Below are 17,323 nucleotides of genomic sequence, written 5' to 3'. Positions count from 1 at the left end.
TGCCAGACGGGGTGCTTTGAGTATTTCTGAAACTGCTGATCTGGATTTTCACACAACAGTCACACAACAGAGTTCACACAGAATGGTGTAAAAAAAAAAACATACATCCAGTGAGCCGCAGTTCTGTGAACAGAAAGGTCTTGTTGATGAGAGAGGTCAGAAGAGAATGGCCAGACTGGTTGGAGCAGACAGAAAGGCTTCAGTAACTCAGATAACCTCTTTTGTGATGAGCAGAAAAACATCTCAGAATGCACAACACATGGATCCTTGGCGTATGTCACTTTGGTAGCCGGTTGACATTGAGCTGAAAGCTGAGCCGTATTAGTAAAGTGCTTGGCGAGTGTATATTGTCTGGCCTTTAGCAAAATATCCACGTCCTATAGGTCCTTATAGGGTCCGTATAACACACAGAGAGGTTGCCAGCACAATTTCATATCAGCCTTCTCAAAAACTACTGAAGTCAATGGAGAGCAGTTCTTTAGAGTCCCAAAACAAAAACAACCAAACAATCACACTGTGAATAGAAAGACCTACAGTATACACCGTTATTTGTTACAAATCAATCAGCTGTAGATTTGCACTATATTATTGTGTAAATAGAGGTCTTTTGGAACTCTGAAGAACTGGTCCACTGACTTCAGTTGTTTTGGAGAGTGCTGTTATGGACAATTAGCTTCACCTGTGTTTCAGCTGGCATGAGGGGGACTAGATGATGACAGAATTTACATTTTTTGGGTGAACCATTCCTTTAAGTCTATATCTAAAGGCAGACAAGCAGTGTCCCAGAGTTTCCCCTGCCACTGAACAGATGCAGTGGGTCAAGTATGTGTAAATTAACTAAACCTGGATCTGTGTGTCAAGAATTTCACAGAAGTGGGTCAGCCCATATGGGAGCGCTGTGACACCGCCGGGGCACTGCTGAGGAGGGGCTGTCCTTCAGAACACCTGCAGGACCCCCGAGGCTCCACTGTCCTTCTGAAGAACCAGAAGATCACCTTCCATCCCAGAGAACAGAGACACTGGCCGCACCACCCACATGTCACCCAGCTCCAGCCTCAGAGCATCCGGCTGCACCTCAGGCCAGGTGGGGGGTCATATGGAGGATAATGCAGTGGTTCTCAACCTCGGGGTCACGAGATCATTTTGAGGGGTCATGAGATGATTGATGGGCTAGGAAAGGAACATATTCCTAATATACAAATGTATGCATTTTTGTAGTATTATTTAACTTATTTTTTCAAAATTTAGCTTTTCTCTTGTGGACTACTGAATAGCTTTCATCCTCTAAGCCAGGGGTGTCAAACTCAATTTCACCCCGGGCCACATCAGCATTATGGTTGCCCTCAAAGGGCCGGATGTAAATGTAACACGATATAAATGTATCTAGCCTACGTGTTATAATATTTCATAATTGCCTCTGATTTGGTTATTATTATTTTTTTAGTAATAACCTAATACTTAATAACTAGCTCTGAAAGCAGAATTATAGGGAAAACAATGGCAAACAGACAGCTAGTAGCCTACAACTATTATTCAATTTAACAATAGCTATTTTAAGCCATATTGCGAAGAATTGCATTGCGCAAATTGTATTCTTTGCTTGTTCTCATCGGCCACATAAAATGAGGTGCCGGGCCGGATCTGGCCCCCGGGCCTTGAGTTTGACACATGTGCTCTAAGCCTTAATTATGATCATTAATCAAATTAACCTGAAAAGGGAAAATCGTTCTTGGTTGGACCCTCTGCATATGCAACCTGTGACAGGGGGTCATGAGTAAGCATTACTTAATTTTAAGTGGTCAGAAAGGTTGAGAGCCACTGGGAAAATGGGTCATAGTTAGTCTTGACATGGTTAGTTCAAGATGGATTTGTCTCGAATGGGAAACTTGGGAAACTTTGTCTTAATTTGGAGAAACACGAGCACTAAAAAAACCACTGGAGTGAGAGGCTATTGATTGTCCCCAAACAAAGGGGGGACTATGGATCGGTCTCATTGTCATCATTGTAACGTTGACTTAGTTGTGCCACTGGGGGGCGGCCTCTGAAGTCTGAATACTTTCTTGTGAAAAAGTGCCATTTACTTGAGATGGATGAGAAGATCTCTTGGGATTTCCACCCTCTGTAAAATATATTATTGGGTTGTGTTTTGCCCTTTCTAGGCGAGCCCCAGACGTTTGAGGTGAAGTTCAAGCGTGTGGAGGACTACCCCGTGGACCTGTACTACCTGATGGACCTCTCCTTCTCCATGGAGGATGACCTGCCCAACGTCAAGAAGCTGGGGGCCGACCTGATGGAAGAGATGAGGAACATGACCAGCGACTTCAGAATGGGTCTATCTATCCGTCTCTAATCTTTATTTATCTGAGATTTGCGACGCAGGCTTGCTCTTTCTCAGAAATGTTCTTGCATTACATTACACACATACACCTGGGAGCTGCCCGGTACCATCTTCATCTTACTACTGGCCACTGAGCAGCACCACTGGAGCGACTGGGGATTGAGTGCTCTGCTCAAGGACAAGTGGCCGTTGAGGGAGTGGAGTGCATTATTCATTCACTTTGCGGCCTTCAGCCACACCATCACTTCTCCAAACTTTTACGCTATAAGCCCCCCCCCCCGTCAAATACTGACGTTCAGGCAGGAACCCCCGGTGTCACTTTTAACACACCAGGTACCCCTTTTTCATAATTTTTCAACATGCAGGGTAGTCCAATAGACTGCTGTAGAACTCCCACAACATGCAGGGTAGTCCAATAGACTGCTGTAGAACTCCCACAACATGCAGGGTAGTCCAATAGACTTCTGTAGATCTCCCACAACATGGAGAGTAGTCCAATAGACTGCTGTAGAACTCCCACAACATGCACGGTAGTCCAATAGACTGCTGTAGAACTCCCACAACATGCAGGGTAGTGCAATAGACTTCTGTAGAACTCCCACAACATGCAGGGTAGTGCAATAGACTTCTGTAGACCTCCCACAACATACAGGGTAGTCCAATATACTTCTGTAGAACTCCCACAACATACAGGGTAGTCCAGTAGACTTCTGTAGAACTCCCACAACATGCAGGGTAGTCCAATAGACTTCTGTAGAACTCCCACAACATACAGGGTAGTCCAATATACTTCTGTAGAACTCCCACAACATGCAGGGTAGTCCAATAGACTTCTGTAGAACTCCCACAACATGCAGGGTAGTCCAATAGACTTCTGTAGAACTCCCACAACATACAGGGTAGTCCAATATACTTATGTAGAACTCCCACAACATGCAGGGTAGTCCAATAGACTTCTGTAGAACTCCCACAACATGCAGGGTAGTCCAATAGACTTCTGTAGAACTCCCACAACATGCAGGGTAATCCAATAGACTTCTGTAGAACTCCCACAACATGCAGGGTAGTCCAATAGACTTCTGTAGAACTCCCACAACATACAGGGTAGTCCAATAGACTTCTGTAGAACTCCCACAACATGCAGGGTAGTCCAATAGACTTCTGTAGAACTCCCACAACATGCAGGGTAGTCCAATAGACTTCTGTAGAACTCCCACAACATGCAGGGTAGTCCAATAGACTTCTGTAGAACTCCCACAACATGCAGGGTAGTCCAATAGACTTCTGTAGAACTCCCACAACATACAGGGTAGTCCAAAATACTTCTGTAGAACTCCCACAACATGCAGGGTAGTCCAATAGACTTATGTAGAACTCCCACAACATGCAGGGTAGTCCAATAGACTTCTGTAGAACTCCCACAACATACAGGGTAGTCCAATAGACTTCTGTAGAACTCCCACAACATGCAGGGTAGTCCAATAGACTTCTGTAGAACTCCCACAACATGCAGGGTAGTCCAATAGACTTCTGTAGAACTCCCACAACATGCAGGGTAGTCCAATAGACTTCTGTAGAACTCCCACAACATGCAGGGTAGTCCAATAGACTTCTGTAGAACTCCCACAACATACAGGGTAGTCCAAAATACTTCTGTAGAACTCCCACAACATGCAGGGTAGTCCAATAGACTTATGTAGAACTCCCACAACACGCAGGGTAGTCCAATAGACTGCTGTAGAACTCCCACAACATGGAGGGTAGTCCAATAGACTTCTGTAAAACTCCCACAACATGCAGGGTAGTCCAATAGACTTCTGTAGAACTCCCACAACATGCAGGGTAGTCCAATAGACTTCTGTAGAACTCCCACAACATGCAGGGTAGTGCAATAGACTTCTGTAGAACTCCCACAACATACAGGGTAGTCCAATATACTTCTGTAGAACTCCCACAACATACAGGGTAGTCCAATAGACTTCTGTATAACTCCCACAACATGCAGGGTAGTCCAACATGCAGGGTAGTCCAATAGACTTCTGTAGAACTCCCACAACATGCAGGGTAGTCCAATATACTTCTGTAGAACTCCCACAACATGCAGGGTAGTCCAATAGACTTCTGTAGAACTCCCACAACATGCAGGGTAGTCCAATAGACTTCTGTAGAACTCCCACAACATACAGGGTAGTCCAAAATACTTCTGTAGAACTCCCACAACATGCAGGGTAGTCCAATAGACTTATGTAGAACTCCCACAACACGCAGGGTAGTCCAATAGACTGCTGTAGAACTCCCACAACATGGAGGGTAGTCCAATAGACTTCTGTAAAACTCCCACAACATGCAGGGTAGTCCAATAGACTTCTGTAGAACTCCCACAACATGCAGGGTAGTCCAATAGACTTCTGTAGAACTCCCACAACATGCAGGGTAGTGCAATAGACTTCTGTAGAACTCCCACAACATACAGGGTAGTCCAATATACTTCTGTAGAACTCCCACAACATACAGGGTAGTCCAATAGACTTCTGTAGAACTCCCACAACATGCAGGGTAGTCCAACATGCAGGGTAGTCCAATAGACTTCTGTAGAACTCCCACAACATGCAGGGTAGTCCAATATACTTCTGTAGAACTCCCACAACATGCAGGGTAGTCCAATAGACTTCTGTAGAACTCCCACAACATACAGGGTAGTCCAATAGACTTCTGTAGAACTCCCACAACATGCAGGGTAGTCCAATAGACTTCTGTAGAACTCCCACAACATGCAGGGTAGTCCAATAGACTTCTGTAGAACTCCCACAACATGCAGGGTAGTCCAATAGACTTCTGTAGAACTCCCACAACATGCAGGGTAGTCCAATAGACTTCTGTAGAACTCCCACAACATACAGGGTAGTCCAAAATACTTCTGTAGAACTCCCACAACATGCAGGGTAGTCCAATAGACTTATGTAGAACTCCCACAACACGCAGGGTAGTCCAATAGACTGCTGTAGAACTCCCACAACATGCAGGGTAGTCCAATAGACTTCTGTAGAACTCCCACAACATGCAGGGTAGTCCAATAGACTGCTGTAGAACTCCCACAACATGCAGGGTAGTCCAACATGCAGGGTAGTCCAATAGACTTCTGTAGAACTCCCACAACATGCAGGGTAGTCCAATATACTTCTGTAGAACTCCCACAACATGCAGGGTAGTCCAATATACTTCTGTAGAACTCCCACAACATACAGGGTAGTCCAATAGACTTCTGTAGAACTCCCACAACATGCAGGGTAGTCCAACATGCAGGGTAGTCCAATAGACTTCTGTAGAACTCCCACAACATGCAGGGTAGTCCAATATACTTCTGTAGAACTCCCACAACATGCAGGGTAGTCCAATAGACTTCTGTAGAACTCCCACAACATACAGGGTAGTCCAATAGACTTCTGTAGAACTCCCACAACATGCAGGGTAGTCCAATAGACTTCTGTAGAACTCCCACAACATGCAGGGTAGTCCAATAGACTTCTGTAGAACTCCCACAACATGCAGGGTAGTCCAATAGACTTCTGTAGAACTCCCACAACATGCAGGGTAGTCCAATAGACTTCTGTAGAACTCCCACAACATACAGGGTAGTCCAAAATACTTCTGTAGAACTCCCACAACATGCAGGGTAGTCCAATAGACTTATGTAGAACTCCCACAACACGCAGGGTAGTCCAATAGACTGCTGTAGAACTCCCACAACATGCAGGGTAGTCCAATAGACTTCTGTAGAACTCCCACAACATGCAGGGTAGTCCAATAGACTGCTGTAGAACTCCCACAACATGCAGGGTAGTCCAATAGACTTCTGTAGAACTCCCACAACATGCAGGGTAGTCCAATAGACTTCTGTAGAACTCCCACAACATGCAGGGTAGTGCAATAGACTTCTGTAGAACTCCCACAACATACAGGGTAGTCCAATATACTTCTGTAGAACTCCCACAACATACAGGGTAGTCCAATAGACTTCTGTAGAACTCCCACAACATGCAGGGTAGTCCAATAGACTTCCGTAGAACTCCCACAACATGCAGGGTAGTCCAATAGACTTCTGTAGAACTCCCACAACATGCAGGGTAGTCCAATAGACTTCTGTAGAACTCCCACAACATGCAGGGTAGTCCAATAGACTTCTGTAGAACTCCTACAACATGCAGGGTAGTCCAATAGACTTCTGTAGAACTCCCACAACATGCAGGGTAGTCCAATAGACTTCTGTAGAACTCCCACAACATGCAGGGTAGTCCAATAGACTTCTGTAGAACTCCCACAACATGCAGGGTAGTCCAATAGACTTCTGTAGAACTCCCACAACATACAGGGTAGTCCAAAATACTTCTGTAGAACTCCCACAACATGCAGGGTAGTCCAATAGACTTATGTAGAACTCCCACAACACGCAGGGTAGTCCAATAGACTGCTGTAGAACTCCCACAACATGGAGGGTAGTCCAATAGACTTCTGTAAAACTCCCACAACATGCAGGGTAGTCCAATAGACTGCTGTAGAACTCCCACAACATGCAGGGTAGTCCAATAGACTTCTGTAGAACTCCCACAACATGCAGGGTAGTCCAATAGACTGCTGTAGAACTCCCACAACATGCAGGGTAGTCCAATAGACTTCTGTAGAACTCCCACAACATGCAGGGTAGTGCAATAGACTTCTGTAGAACTCCCACAACATACAGGGTAGTCCAATATACTTCTGTAGAACTCCCACAACATACAGGGTAGTCCAATAGACTTCTGTAGAACTCCCACAACATGCAGGGTAGTCCAACATGCAGGGTAGTCCAATAGACTTCTGTAGAACTCCCACAACATGCAGGGTAGTCCAATAGACTTCTGTAGAACTCCCACAACATACAGGGTAGTCCAAAATACTTCTGTAGAACTCCCACAACATGCAGGGTAGTCCAATAGACTTATGTAGAACTCCCACAACATGCAGGGTAGTCCAATAGACTGCTGTAGAACTCCCACAACATGGAGGGTAGTCCAATAGACTTCTGTAAAACTCCCACAACATGCAGGGTAGTCCAATAGACTTCTGTAGAACTCCCACAACATGCAGGGTAGTCCAATAGACTTCTGTAGAACTCCCACAACATGCAGGGTAGTCCAATAGACTTCTGTAGAACTCCCACAACATACAGGGTAGTCCAAAATACTTCTGTAGAACTCCCACAACATGCAGGGTAGTCCAATAGACTTATGTAGAACTCCCACAACACGCAGGGTAGTCCAATAGACTGCTGTAGAACTCCCACAACATGGAGGGTAGTCCAATAGACTTCTGTAAAACTCCCACAACATGCAGGGTAGTCCAATAGACTGCTGTATAACTCCCACAACATGCAGGGTAGTCCAATAGACTTCTGTAGAACTCCCACAACATGCAGGGTAGTCCAATAGACTGCTGTAGAACTCCCACAACATGCAGGGTAGTCCAATAGACTTCTGTAGAACTCCCACAACATGCAGGGTAGTCCAATAGACTTCTGTAGAACTCCCACAACATGCAGGGTAGTGCAATAGACTTCTGTAGAACTCCCACAACATACAGGGTAGTCCAATATACTTCTGTAGAACTCCCACAACATACAGGGTAGTCCAATAGACTTCTGTAGAACTCCCACAACATGCAGGGTAGTCCAACATGCAGGGTAGTCCAATAGACTTCTGTAGAACTCCCACAACATGCAGGGTAGTCCAATATACTTCTGTAGAACTCCCACAACATGCAGGGTAGTCCAATAGACTTCTGTATAACTCCCACAACATACAGGGTAGTCCAATATACTTCTGTAGAACTCCCACAACATGCAGGGTAGTCAAATAGACTTCTGTAGAACTCCCACAACATGCAGGGTAGTCCAATAGACTTCTGTAGAACTCCCACAACATACAGGGTAGTCCAATAGACTTCTGTAGAACTCCCACAACATGCAGGGTAGTCCAATAGACTTCTGTAGAACTCCCACAACATGCAGGGTAGTCCAATAGACTTCTGTAGAACTCCCACAACATGCAGGGTAGTCCAATAGACTTCTGTAGAACTCCCAAAACATGCAGGGTAGTCCAATAGACTTCTGTAGAACTCCCACAACATACAGGGTAGTCCAAAATACTTCTGTAGAACTCCCACAACACGCAGGGTAGTCCAATAGACTTCTGTAGAACTCCCACAACATACAGGGTAGTCCAATAGACTTCTGTAGAACTCCCACAACATGCAGGGTAGTCCAATAGACTTCTGTAGAACTCCCACAACATGCAGGGTAGTCCAATAGACTTCTGTATAACTCCCACAACATGCAGGGTAGTCCAACATGCAGGGTAGTCCAATAGACTTCTGTAGAACTCCCACAACATGCAGGGTAGTCCAATATACTTCTGTAGAACTCCCACAACATGCAGGGTAGTCCAATAGACTTCTGTAGAACTCCCACAACATGCAGGGTAGTCCAATAGACTTCTGTAGAACTCCCACAACATACAGGGTAGTCCAAAATACTTCTGTAGAACTCCCACAACATGCAGGGTAGTCCAATAGACTTATGTAGAACTCCCACAACACGCAGGGTAGTCCAATAGACTGCTGTAGAACTCCCACAACATGGAGGGTAGTCCAATAGACTTCTGTAAAACTCCCACAACATGCAGGGTAGTCCAATAGACTTCTGTAGAACTCCCACAACATGCAGGGTAGTCCAATAGACTTCTGTAGAACTCCCACAACATGCAGGGTAGTGCAATAGACTTCTGTAGAACTCCCACAACATACAGGGTAGTCCAATATACTTCTGTAGAACTCCCACAACATACAGGGTAGTCCAATAGACTTCTGTAGAACTCCCACAACATGCAGGGTAGTCCAACATGCAGGGTAGTCCAATAGACTTCTGTAGAACTCCCACAACATGCAGGGTAGTCCAATATACTTCTGTAGAACTCCCACAACATGCAGGGTAGTACAATAGACTTCTGTAGAACTCCCACAACATACAGGGTAGTCCAATAGACTTCTGTAGAACTCCCACAACATGCAGGGTAGTCCAATAGACTTCTGTAGAACTCCCACAACATGCAGGGTAGTCCAATAGACTTCTGTAGAACTCCCACAACATGCAGGGTAGTCCAATAGACTTCTGTAGAACTCCCACAACATGCAGGGTAGTCCAATAGACTTCTGTAGAACTCCCACAACATACAGGGTAGTCCAAAATACTTCTGTAGAACTCCCACAACATGCAGGGTAGTCCAATAGACTTATGTAGAACTCCCACAACACGCAGGGTAGTCCAATAGACTGCTGTAGAACTCCCACAACATGCAGGGTAGTCCAATAGACTTCTGTAGAACTCCCACAACATGCAGGGTAGTCCAATAGACTGCTGTAGAACTCCCACAACATGCAGGGTAGTCCAACATGCAGGGTAGTCCAATAGACTTCTGTAGAACTCCCACAACATGCAGGGTAGTCCAATATACTTCTGTAGAACTCCCACAACATGCAGGGTAGTCCAATATACTTCTGTAGAACTCCCACAACATACAGGGTAGTCCAATAGACTTCTGTAGAACTCCCACAACATGCAGGGTAGTCCAACATGCAGGGTAGTCCAATAGACTTCTGTAGAACTCCCACAACATGCAGGGTAGTCCAATATACTTCTGTAGAACTCCCACAACATGCAGGGTAGTCCAATAGACTTCTGTAGAACTCCCACAACATACAGGGTAGTCCAATAGACTTCTGTAGAACTCCCACAACATGCAGGGTAGTCCAATAGACTTCTGTAGAACTCCCACAACATGCAGGGTAGTCCAATAGACTTCTGTAGAACTCCCACAACATGCAGGGTAGTCCAATAGACTTCTGTAGAACTCCCACAACATGCAGGGTAGTCCAATAGACTTCTGTAGAACTCCCACAACATACAGGGTAGTCCAAAATACTTCTGTAGAACTCCCACAACATGCAGGGTAGTCCAATAGACTTATGTAGAACTCCCACAACACGCAGGGTAGTCCAATAGACTGCTGTAGAACTCCCACAACATGCAGGGTAGTCCAATAGACTTCTGTAGAACTCCCACAACATGCAGGGTAGTCCAATAGACTGCTGTAGAACTCCCACAACATGCAGGGTAGTCCAATAGACTTCTGTAGAACTCCCACAACATGCAGGGTAGTCCAATAGACTTCTGTAGAACTCCCACAACATGCAGGGTAGTGCAATAGACTTCTGTAGAACTCCCACAACATACAGGGTAGTCCAATATACTTCTGTAGAACTCCCACAACATACAGGGTAGTCCAATAGACTTCTGTAGAACTCCCACAACATGCAGGGTAGTCCAATAGACTTCCGTAGAACTCCCACAACATGCAGGGTAGTCCAATAGACTTCTGTAGAACTCCCACAACATGCAGGGTAGTCCAATAGACTTCTGTAGAACTCCCACAACATGCAGGGTAGTCCAATAGACTTCTGTAGAACTCCCACAACATGCAGGGTAGTCCAATAGACTTCTGTAGAACTCCCACAACATGCAGGGTAGTCCAATAGACTTCTGTAGAACTCCCACAACATGCAGGGTAGTCCAATAGACTTCTGTAGAACTCCCACAACATGCAGGGTAGTCCAATAGACTTCTGTAGAACTCCCACAACATACAGGGTAGTCCAAAATACTTCTGTAGAACTCCCACAACATGCAGGGTAGTCCAATAGACTTATGTAGAACTCCCACAACACGCAGGGTAGTCCAATAGACTGCTGTAGAACTCCCACAACATGGAGGGTAGTCCAATAGACTTCTGTAAAACTCCCACAACATGCAGGGTAGTCCAATAGACTGCTGTAGAACTCCCACAACATGCAGGGTAGTCCAATAGACTTCTGTAGAACTCCCACAACATGCAGGGTAGTCCAATAGACTGCTGTAGAACTCCCACAACATGCAGGGTAGTCCAATAGACTTCTGTAGAACTCCCACAACATGCAGGGTAGTGCAATAGACTTCTGTAGAACTCCCACAACATACAGGGTAGTCCAATATACTTCTGTAGAACTCCCACAACATACAGGGTAGTCCAATAGACTTCTGTAGAACTCCCACAACATGCAGGGTAGTCCAACATGCAGGGTAGTCCAATAGACTTCTGTAGAACTCCCACAACATGCAGGGTAGTCCAATAGACTTCTGTAGAACTCCCACAACATACAGGGTAGTCCAAAATACTTCTGTAGAACTCCCACAACATGCAGGGTAGTCCAATAGACTTATGTAGAACTCCCACAACATGCAGGGTAGTCCAATAGACTGCTGTAGAACTCCCACAACATGGAGGGTAGTCCAATAGACTTCTGTAAAACTCCCACAACATGCAGGGTAGTCCAATAGACTTCTGTAGAACTCCCACAACATGCAGGGTAGTCCAATAGACTTCTGTAGAACTCCCACAACATGCAGGGTAGTCCAATAGACTTCTGTAGAACTCCCACAACATACAGGGTAGTCCAAAATACTTCTGTAGAACTCCCACAACATGCAGGGTAGTCCAATAGACTTATGTAGAACTCCCACAACACGCAGGGTAGTCCAATAGACTGCTGTAGAACTCCCACAACATGGAGGGTAGTCCAATAGACTTCTGTAAAACTCCCACAACATGCAGGGTAGTCCAATAGACTGCTGTATAACTCCCACAACATGCAGGGTAGTCCAATAGACTTCTGTAGAACTCCCACAACATGCAGGGTAGTCCAATAGACTGCTGTAGAACTCCCACAACATGCAGGGTAGTCCAATAGACTTCTGTAGAACTCCCACAACATGCAGGGTAGTCCAATAGACTTCTGTAGAACTCCCACAACATGCAGGGTAGTGCAATAGACTTCTGTAGAACTCCCACAACATACAGGGTAGTCCAATATACTTCTGTAGAACTCCCACAACATACAGGGTAGTCCAATAGACTTCTGTAGAACTCCCACAACATGCAGGGTAGTCCAATAGACTTCCGTAGAACTCCCACAACATGCAGGGTAGTCCAATAGACTTCTGTAGAACTCCCACAACATGCAGGGTAGTCCAATAGACTTCTGTAGAACTCCCACAACATGCAGGGTAGTCCAATAGACTTCTGTAGAACTCCCACAACATGCAGGGTAGTCCAATAGACTTCTGTAGAACTCCCACAACATGCAGGGTAGTCCAATAGACTTCTGTAGAACTCCCACAACATGCAGGGTAGTCCAATAGACTTCTGTAGAACTCCCACAACATACAGGGTAGTCCAAAATACTTCTGTAGAACTCCCACAACATGCAGGGTAGTCCAATAGACTTATGTAGAACTCCCACAACACGCAGGGTAGTCCAATAGACTGCTGTAGAACTCCCACAACATGGAGGGTAGTCCAATAGACTTCTGTAAAACTCCCACAACATGCAGGGTAGTCCAATAGACTGCTGTAGAACTCCCACAACATGCAGGGTAGTCCAATAGACTTCTGTAGAACTCCCACAACATGCAGGGTAGTCCAATAGACTGCTGTAGAACTCCCACAACATGCAGGGTAGTCCAATAGACTTCTGTAGAACTCCCACAACATGCAGGGTAGTGCAATAGACTTCTGTAGAACTCCCACAACATACAGGGTAGTCCAATATACTTCTGTAGAACTCCCACAACATACAGGGTAGTCCAATAGACTTCTGTAGAACTCCCACAACATGCAGGGTAGTCCAACATGCAGGGTAGTCCAATAGATTTCTGTAGAACTCCCACAACATGCAGGGTAGTCCAATATACTTCTGTAGAACTCCCACAACATGCAGGGTAGTCCAATAGACTTCTGTATAACTCCCACAACATACAGGGTAGTCCAATATACTTCTGTAGAACTCCCACAACATGCAGGGTAGTCAAATAGACTTCTGTAGAACTCCCACAACATGCAGGGTAGTCCAATAGACTTCTGTAGAACTCCCACAACATACAGGGTAGTCCAATAGACTTCTGTAGAACTCCCACAACATGCAGGGTAGTCCAATAGACTTCTGTAGAACTCCCACAACATGCAGGGTAGTCCAATAGACTTCTGTAGAACTCCCACAACATGCAGGGTAGTCCAATAGACTTCTGTAGAACTCCCAAAACATGCAGGGTAGTCCAATAGACTTCTGTAGAACTCCCACAACATACAGGGTAGTCCAAAATACTTCTGTAGAACTCCCACAACACGCAGGGTAGTCCAATAGACTTCTGTAGAACTCCCACAACATACAGGGTAGTCCAATAGACTTCTGTAGAACTCCCACAACATGCAGGGTAGTCCAATAGACTTCTGTAGAACTCCCACAACATGCAGGGTAGTCCAATAGACTTTTTGTAGAACTCCCACAACATGCAGGGTAGTCCAATAGACTTCTGTAGAACTCCCACAACATGCAGGGTAGTCCAATAGACTTCTGTAGAACTCCCACAACATACAGGGTAGTCCAAAATACTTCTGTAGAACTCCCACAACATGCAGGGTAGTCCAATAGACTTATGTAGAACTCCCACAACACGCAGGGTAGTCCAATAGACTGCTGTAGAACTCCCACAACATGCAGGGTAGTCCAATAGACTTCTGTAAAACTCCCACAACATGCAGGGTAGTCCAATAGACTGCTGTAGAACTCCCACAACATGCAGGGTAGTCCAATAGACTTCTGTAGAACTCCCACAACATGCAGGGTAGTCCAATAGACTGCTGTAGAACTCCCACAACATGCAGGGTAGTCCAATAGACTTCTGTAGAACTCCCACAACATGCAGGGTAGTCCAATAGACTTCTGTAGAACTCCCACAACATGCAGGGTAGTGCAATAGACTTCTGTAGAACTCCCACAACATACAGGGTAGTCCAATATACTTCTGTAGAACTCCCACAACATACAGGGTAGTCCAATAGACTTCTGTAGAACTCCCACAACATGCAGGGTAGTCCAATAGACTTCCGTAGAACTCCCACAACATGCAGGGTAGTCCAATAGACTTCTGTAGAACTCCCACAACATGCAGGGTAGTCCAATAGACTTCTGTAGAACTCGCACAACATACAGGGTAGTCCAATATACTTCTGTAGAACTCCCACAACATGCAGGGTAGTCCAATAGACTTCTGTAGAACTCCCACAACATGCAGGGTAGTCCAATAGACTTCTGTAGAACTCCCACAACATACAGGGTAGTCCAAAATACTTCTGTAGAACTCCCACAACATGCAGGGTAGTCCAATAGACTTATGTAGAACTCCCACAACACGCAGGGTAGTCCAATAGACTTCTGTAGAACTCCCACAACATACAGGGTAGTCCAATAGACTTCTGTAGAACTCCCACAACATGCAGGGTAGTCCAATAGACTTCTGTAGAACTCCCACAACATGCAGGGTAGTCCAATAGACTTCTGTAGAACTCCCACAACATACAGGGTAGTCCAAAATACTTCTGTAGAACTCCCACAACATGCAGGGTAGTCCAATAGACGTATGTAGAACTCCCACAACACGCAGGGTAGTCCAATAGACTTCTGTAGAACTCCCACAACATACAGGGTAGTCCAATAGACTTCTGTAGAACTCCCACAACATGCAGGGTAGTCCAATAGACTTCTGTAGAACTCCCACAACATGCAGGGTAGTCCAATAGACTTCTGTAGAACTCCCACAACATGCAGGGTAGTCCAATAGACTTCTGTAGAACTCCCACAACATGCAGGGTAGTCCAATAGACTTCTGTAGAACTCCCACAACATACAGGGTAGTCCAAAATACTTCTGTAGAACTCCCACAACATGCAGGGTAGTCCAATAGACTTATGTAGAACTCCCACAACACGCAGGGTAGTCCAATAGACTGCTGTAGAACTCCCACAACATGCAGGGTAGTCCAATAGACTTCTGTAGAACTCCCACAACATGCAGGGTAGTCCAATAGACTGCTGTAGAACTCCCACAACATGCAGGGTAGTCCAATAGACTTCTGTAGAACTCCCACAACATGCAGGGTAGTCCAATAGACTGCTGTAGAACTCCCACAACATGCAGGGTAGTCCAATAGACTTCTGTAGAACTCCCACAACATGCAGGGTAGTCCAATAGACTTCTGTAGAACTCCCACAACATGCAGGGTAGTCCAATAGACTTCTGTAGAACTCCCACAACATGCAGGGTAGTCCAATAGACTTCTGTAGAACTCCCACAACATGCAGGGTAGTCCAATAGACTTCTGTAGAACTCCCACAACATGCAGGGTAGTCAAGTCAAGTCAAGTCAAATTTTATTTATATAGCACCTTTCATACACAAAGGCAATTCAAGGTGCTTTACAAAAAAATAATCGAAAAAACAAGCAGCAAAGCAATGCACATATAAAAAACACATAAAAAACACAGCCGACAGTTTTAGTTAAAATATATACTCAAATTAACAAACATGAAACATTATTTCTGTTTTAAATAAGTTACAAGGCACTCTTCAGTATTATTATTACATGTACAGTCCATTTGTTGGAAATGTACAGGAAAAATCTTTTTAAAATTACAGGCCGAGAGAGGCAGTAGTTTAGTAGCAGTTAAAAGCAAGAGTAAACATAAAGGTCTTTAGCTTGGATTTAAAAATAGGCAGAGTAGGGGCAGATCTAATGTGTTCAGGGAGTTTGTTCCAGTTATGAGAGGCATAGTGGGAGAACGCGGCTTCACCATGTTTAGATTTGGTCCTTGGGACAATTAGTAGACCAGTGCCTGAAGATCTCAGGGATCTGGATGGTTCATAGTGTAGAAGCATTTCAGAGATGTAGTGTGGGCCTGACCCGTTGAGAGATTTGTAAACTATTAGCAGAATTTTAAAGTCTATTCTAAGATTTACTGGCAGCCAATGCAGGGATTTGAGAACTGGTGTAATGTGTTCAGCTTTCTTGGTTCTTGTTAGAACTCTAGCAGCCGCATTCTGAATGAGCTGAAGTTGTTTAACAGCTTTTTTGGGAAGACCATTGAAAAGACTGTTGCAGTAGTCTAGCCTGCTAGAAATGAAAGCATGAATTAGTTTTTCAAGATCTTGTTTGGACATATAGCCTCTAATCCTTGCTATATTTTTTAGATGATAGAAGGCAGATTTTCTTATAAGCTTGATGTGGGAGTTGAAATTTAGATCAGAGTCAATAATAATGCCAAGATTTTTTACCTGGTCCTTTGGCTTCAGAGATAGGGATTCGAGGTGAGCAGTAACTTTGAGCCTATCTTCTTTTTTGCCGAAGACAATTATCTCTGTTTTGTCTTTATTAAGTTGGAGAAAATTCTGGCACATCCAATCATTAATTTGCGCAAGGCACTGACACAGTGACTCTATGGGGGCATAGTCATCCGATGAGAGGGCTATGTAGAGTTGGGTGTCATCTGCATAGCTATGATAAGCTATTTTGTTTTTTTGCATAATTAGGCCCAGAGAGAGCATATAAAGGTTAAACAGGACAGGACCTAAAATTGATCCTTGGGGTACCCCACATGTCATTTTGGTTTGGTCAGATGTGTAGTTGCCAATGGAGACAAAGTAGTTCCTGTCTTGCAGATAAGATCTGAACCACTCTAGGACCGTGCCGGAAAGCCCGACCCAGTTTTCCAGTCTGTCCAATAGAATTTCGTGGTCAACCGTATCAAAGGCAGCGCTGAGGTCTAGTAACACTAAGATTGAGATTTTACCTGAATCAGTGTTCATTCGGATGTCATTTATAACTCTGATAAGCGCAGTTTCGGTGCTATGATGGGGTCGGAAGCCTGATTGGAAAGGATCTAGGAGGTCATTGGAGGATAGAAAGGTATTGAGTTGTTGGTAGACAGTTTTTTCGAGTATTTTGCTAATAAAGGGAAGATTTGATATTG

At 44.8% G+C, this 17,323-nt stretch overlaps 1 protein-coding gene across 1 annotated transcript in view; it reads left to right on the top strand.

The window, feature by feature from the left end:
* The window catches only part of LOC310771225 (integrin beta-1-like), a gene marked incomplete at both ends in the record, with an annotated part of 45,884 nt that overhangs the window by 4,307 nt on the left and 24,254 nt on the right, over positions 1 to 17,323 (top strand). The window contains 2 exons of the mRNA XM_083631891.1: positions 862 to 1,084; positions 2,160 to 2,330. Coding sequence (XP_083488017.1) covers positions 862 to 1,084; positions 2,160 to 2,330 — 394 coding nt within the window. The remainder of the gene's footprint in view (positions 1 to 861; positions 1,085 to 2,159; positions 2,331 to 17,323) is intronic.

This window comes from Poromitra crassiceps, assembly GCF_964638095.1.
Source record: "Poromitra crassiceps genome assembly, chromosome: 2".
Lineage (NCBI taxonomy): Eukaryota > Metazoa > Chordata > Actinopteri > Beryciformes > Melamphaidae > Poromitra > Poromitra crassiceps.
This window is presented reverse-complemented; position numbering and strand designations above follow the sequence as displayed.